At 35.3% G+C, this 6,012-nt stretch overlaps 1 protein-coding gene across 1 annotated transcript; it reads left to right on the forward strand.

The window, feature by feature from the left end:
• Positions 1-2,927: 2,927 nt before the first annotated feature.
• On the forward strand, positions 2,928-5,802 carry LOC113298455. The gene is made up of 6 exons (XM_026547209.1): positions 2,928-3,400; positions 3,961-4,061; positions 4,293-4,390; positions 4,900-5,111; positions 5,317-5,351; positions 5,489-5,802. The coding sequence occupies exons 1-6, from the start codon at positions 2,974-2,976 to the stop codon at positions 5,552-5,554; spliced, it is 939 nt and encodes a 312-aa protein (XP_026402994.1). The 5' UTR covers positions 2,928-2,973; the 3' UTR covers positions 5,555-5,802.
• Positions 5,803-6,012: the final 210 nt, after the last annotated feature.

Below are 6,012 nucleotides of genomic sequence, written 5' to 3' on the forward strand. Positions count from 1 at the left end.
ACTGTAACAAACCTAAAAAATGTTATAATGTTGAACCAATGATAAATCACAAATAACCACTACAGTTTTAGTTACCTGTAACCCTGGGAAAACAGCATTGTTAATCGCAGATTCCATATCAACCCAAAGAACATGATCTTTCTTGAAGAAAATCATGCCACCTCTGGGACCTCGTAATGACTGCAAATTGAAACAGAAGACATAGTAAACAACATGACCCTTGAACCTAAACCAATAAAAACAAATGCTGCTTGTGTTGGTGTCAGTAGTTGCAGTCTTGCAGACTTCATAAATGTGACTAGGTGTACCTTGTGAGTGGTGGTTGTTACAACATCACAGTATTCAAATGGGTCGGCAAGTACAGATGCAGTAACGAGGCCACTTATGTGAGACATATCCATCATGAGAAAAGCCCCAACAGAATCTGCAATATTCAAGAAACATAGCAGGAAAGGGAATTAGGTGTCTCTAGCTCATCAATGTACTCATTGCCACCATAATACCTACATTGCAGAATGAAATGATCAAATGCATTTCAATACAAATACAGGGAAAAAATACAACATTAAGCACCATCTTTACCTTTTACCAGAAAGCCCTTTTGAATACTTGTTTGTGAGACAAGAACCCACAGCTTCCATCACTGCGCGAGATGTAAAATTCTCTGAAGCAATGAGCTCCAAGCTGTTAAACTGACGATTCTTCTCACTATCAATTATTGAACGTACTTCAGGGTCTTCCTAACTTGATAAGGTAATCTATCCGCAGTAGTAGTACCCAACTTGGGAAAAAAAGTTGAAGAACCTTTAGTAAAAAGATTGGGTTGTTGTACAGCAGCACCCATTATTGCAGCTCCACTGTATGCCTGCATCTACTTCACTTCTCCTTAAACATAACAAGGAGCACTTCCTATCAGTATGCGATATATGTACTGAAGATTCATGAACTACAAATCAACAGTATGACAACAACAGGTGACAGATCTATGAAAAATAAGAGAATCGAAAGACATATTACAATATTTCACATAAGTACTGAAGGGTAAGACTAAAAAAGGAGCAAAAACACAACAAAGTCAGCAATCACAGGCACTTTGACACCATTCTCAACATAAGTGATGATAATCTCAGAAGGGTTCAAGGTTCTCCAGTTTTCACAAATAAGAAATTTCAGGTCATCAATACTAGACTTAAAAGTAACCAGGTGAGCAAAATGATGATGATTATAATAAATGTATGCATAGCAGTAGGTATTTGGATTGGAACACTCTGCATCAGACATGTTTTGAACCTCCAAATGTCACAAAGATGTAACAGTATTAAAATACAGTATTTCACATACGTACTGATGGGTCAAACTAAAAAAAGTGAGAGATCTATGCAAGAAACAGATTCTAAGAGCAGTTTCTATGAGTATGCCATATATGTACTGCAGATTCATGAACTACAAAATCAACTGCATGAATTAAGAATCTAGGAGAAACAGCAGAATCGAAGCACGTAATACGGTATTTCACATACGTACTGATGGGTCAAACTAAAAAAAGTGAAAGATCTATGCAAGAAACAGAATCCAAGAGCATAAACAATGAGTATGTCATATATGTACTGCTGGATAATACGATCTGAAAGTGAAAACAAACCTGATTTTGAAAAGAAAACAGAAATATAATCAAATCGAACTAAAATAAGCTAAAAACTTAACAATCTAACCAAATAACTGAATAAATACGAACAAGATTCATAAAAAACAAACAGAACACAACCGGTCTCCATGATCTATGCAAGAAACAGATTCTAAGAGCAGTTTCTATGAGTATGCCATATATGTACTGCAGATTCATGAACTACAAAATCAACTGCATGACAAAGAATAATTAAGAATCTAGGAGAAACAGCAGAATCGAAGCACGTAATACGGTATTTCACATACGTACTGATGGGTCAAACTAAAAAAAGTGAAAGATCTATGCAAGAAACAGAATCCAAGAGCATAAACAATGAGTATGTCATATATGTACTGCTGGATAATACGATCTGAAAGTGAAAACAAACCTGATTTTGAAAAGAAAACAGAAATATAATCAAATCGAACTAAAATAAGCTAAAAACTTAACAATCTAACCAAATAACTGAATAAATACGAACAAGATTCATAAAAAACAAACAGAACACAACCGATCTCCATGATACAAAATTCAAATCTTATAATGATTCAAAAACTGTAGCAGAAACAATGAGTATGTCATATATGTACTGCTGGATAATACGATCTGAAAGTGAAAACAAAACTGATTTTGAAAAGAAAACAGAAAGATAATCAAATCGAAAGCTAAAATAAACTAAAAACTTAACAATCTAACCAAATAACTGAATAAAAACGAACAAGAATCATAAAAAAAAAAACAGAACACAACCTATCTCCATTAAACTGTAGCAGAAAGAAGAAAACGAAAAGATTAAGCAAGATACCTGTTAAAAATCGCAGAAGAAATCTTCAGAAACCCTAGTCCCAAATCCAGAAGAAGAAAGAGAGCAGAATTTTCCCAAGAATAATCGGCTGAAATTTTTTTTAGAAACTTTGAAATAGACTGCTTTAATATATGTAGGATTGGAAGGGTAATTTAGGTATTTAGAAATTTCGCACAATTTGTCCCGCACGTGTACAAGACCTGGGCTTAAAAAATTTGGTCCATTTTCATGTTTTCTCTTAATTATGGACCTCTGATTAGTGGGCTTTAATGGGTGGACCTGTCACTAATTAAAAACACTATAATGGTACCTATTGGTAATTCTCTTCCAAGCTTCATCCGAGAGCCAACCGGCCAAGTATCAAAATCATTTTGGGCCAAATAAAGTTTCTCATGGGCTTTGTCAATCATACCGGCAGCCAAACTTTTATCAGTCACTCTCGAATCTCGATATTTTCTTATTCGTGACAAGAGGGGGAGAGAAAACAGAAAAAGAGAGAGAAATGGATTTTTGGGCGAGAGCAAAAAGTTTTGCAGAAGAAGCAGCAAAGAAATCACAAGAATATACAAAAGAAGCAGCGAAGAGATCCCAAGAATTAACAATTGGGTCATCAACACTTTCAGATATCGTTTCAGAAACAGCTAAGAAATCTAAAGAATTAGCAGCTGAAGCTACAAAGAAAGCCGATCAGATCAAGATCGAAGCATTTAAACGAGCTGATCAGTTCAAAACCTTAGCTGAAGGGATCTCTCCTCAAATTCCATCTGTTAACATTTCTTCGCTCGTTGATTCTTCTTCTTCCTTGATTAATACTACTAATAGCATTGCTCCTTCTTCCGCGGATCTTGAGAAATTTGGTATTACTGATGAACTTAGAGAATTCGTCAAGGGTATTACTATCAATACCTTTCAGGATTTCCCCATGGAAGGTAAATATTTTGATTTCTTCCTTCGGAATTACATTTCGTCTGTATTTTCGTCTTTATGATTGTTTTGAAAATTTTGGGATTTAGGATGTTAATCTTGAAGTTAGTTGAATGCTTTGGATGACCTTGTAAAGTGTACGGATCAAGAAATGCTGAACATCCAGTAATATAATAACCAAGTGTTGAACATTTATTCTTAGGTAAATAGATTCTTGTTACGAACCTACGTTTAGGTTTTGTGTGCGTGTACCAATTAGTGTAAACACATTCTCGTTTCAGAAGTTGGTACACTTTATACTTGAAATGTGTACATGTCCTGGAAATAAATGTACAATTTTTGCCATCATTATATAATTGTTTGTGACCCGTGTGAATTGCTTCTTATAAATGTTTATGGAAAATGGACAATCCTATCTATTTTGGCAAGTTTGTAGCTGATATTTTGCTTGTTGGGGCGATCTGATTTCTGTTACTTCACATCTGTAATTCATATTTTAGGTGATATCACTAATATTTTTGAGATAGTGGGTTCGAGGAATTTGTGATGTTAATTTGTTATGTAGATGAGCCGCCGATGTCTGAGGTCCCTACTGTGTCGAATGTACGACAAGATCTAACAGAATGGCAAGAGAGACACGCTACTTTAGTTCTCTCGGCAGTTAAGGTAGTTGATCTTTTGTTATTTACCAGTGATATTGCAGAAAGAAGTGAAATACTGCTATGATTTAAAACAAAATGAAAAAAAAAATGTTTTTTATCACCAACTCGAGGCTCATAATTCTTGTGCATGACCTGATATGAGATACAAATTAGATATGCGTGGCTTTTGATTTTCTAACGAGATGTCTCATTCTTTTGCATGTTAAATATTCTCATGACCTTTGCGTTCTTGCAGGAAGTTTCAAAGTTAAGATATCAATTATGCCCACGGTTTATGAAAGATAGGAAATTTTGGAGGGTATATTTCGTACTTGTGAACAGTCACGTGACTCCGTAAGTAACTTATATTTTTAAAGAATTTGATCGTTGTCATTGGTTTTCAAACAAATGATTTTACTTCTATAATGCTGTAAATTGCACATACTCTTTTCACTGCTTTTGGCCCAGTTTATGCTGATAATTACTTTTGTATTTGCTTAAAAATCTCTATTATAGAAATGGTCTTCTAAGATAAAAATATTTCTTACTTTGCAAAATCACTTAACTGAAGCTTTACATAATTTGACTATTTGTGGCAATATCGTATCTTTCACAGTACATCTTTCTATGTGTTTGCTTGTGTGTCCTGGTACCCTCCTCCTACTAATCAATTTCTTGAGTTTCGAAGTTCAATCTCTCTGTTATAGTTTCTATAGTGCATGATGCCCAAGGAGAAAATTTCTTGAAGTGAATAATATATTTTTGATATTGTTTATTTACTATTTCTGTGATGTGAAACTAATTTATGTAGTTAAAAACTATGACTTCTTCTATAATTAGTTTCATTTTCTCTTTCCCATCAGGTTTGAGAAACGATACAATGAGGAGGTTAAGCTGAAATCTGTGGAGAAAACGAAAGATGAGGTAAAGAGCAATGAGCCAACGGCTGCAACAATTTCTAAACCAGAAGTTGCAGAGCAAAATCGACAGATTAAGACTTCATTATCGTCTACCGAGCAAGACTTGGATATATTTCTCCTGGGAGACCTTGGAAGCAGTGACGAAGGTGGTCCAGGTAAATGAAACCTCTACTGTTGATCCCCACAAGACATGTTTATATGACTTTCCTCTAATTGAACTTTATCAAACCTCTGTTAACCGCTTTGGAGTCCATCTTAGTTTTGCATTGCTCGGAAGCGTCACTAAATACCTGGTTTTGATGATTTTGTCTACATTGGTTAAATTCATGGCCTCAATTTATCAATCTTCTGGTGTTTCAGATGATGGTGGCTTTGACGACGATTTAGACAAGTCGGTAAGCATGAGATATTCTACCTAGCTCGTTCCATAAATAATGGCTTTGGGTCACCACTGCTGTAGTCGCTTATAATTTTGGTAGGTATAGTTGAAGTATTTTAATCGTTTTTCTTGTGGTTCAAAAATCATGTTCAGGATGACGAAGGTTCTAAGGAACAATCGAAAAGTGCAACAGCAGACGATGATGATGATCTTCTTTGAGTTATAGAGTCCACCAAATGCATTTGGATTGATTAGCCTGTTTCAGGCCACTAAAGGATGTGTTGCAGTTTCCAAGGGATCCTTAATTGTTCAAGTTGCATAATACCCAACAAAGGTTGCCTATCACACTACTGAAGGAATAGGAGATCGGAAGCTGTTCTTTTGATGTACAATTTACATACTTCTATTGATTCTGTTATATTACAATATTCTAATGCAATAGGAAAATCCAGTTTTCCTTCTTCTCTTGTTTTGCTTTCCGTTTTCAGCAACACTCTTTTTGTGTTTAGAGAACTAGTCATGGACAGTCATCTGTTGTTTTTGTATCTTAAGTACTTGGTGGTTAGGCTCCTTCGGTGGATACTGAACTGTACCTAGATTGTCAGTTCCAGGTCGTCTAGAGCCCTGGTGAAATTTGGAGCTGTTGGATAGGCCCAAATCTGATGGATGAAGAGAGG

This window comes from Papaver somniferum, chromosome 7 (assembly GCF_003573695.1).
Source record: "Papaver somniferum cultivar HN1 chromosome 7, ASM357369v1, whole genome shotgun sequence".
Lineage (NCBI taxonomy): Eukaryota > Viridiplantae > Streptophyta > Magnoliopsida > Ranunculales > Papaveraceae > Papaver > Papaver somniferum.

Bases quoted from the DNA above. Each gene is read 5' to 3' on its own strand.
- LOC113298455 (XM_026547209.1), top strand. From the start codon at position 2,974: ATGGATTTTTGGGCGAGAGCAAAAAGTTTTGCAGAAGAAGCAGCAAAG. The intron at 4,391-4,899 runs GTAAGTAACTTA...CTTTCCCATCAG, and splicing joins GTGAACAGTCACGTGACTCC to GTTTGAGAAACGATACAATG. The intron at 5,112-5,316 runs GTAAATGAAACC...CTGGTGTTTCAG, and splicing joins CAGTGACGAAGGTGGTCCAG to ATGATGGTGGCTTTGACGAC.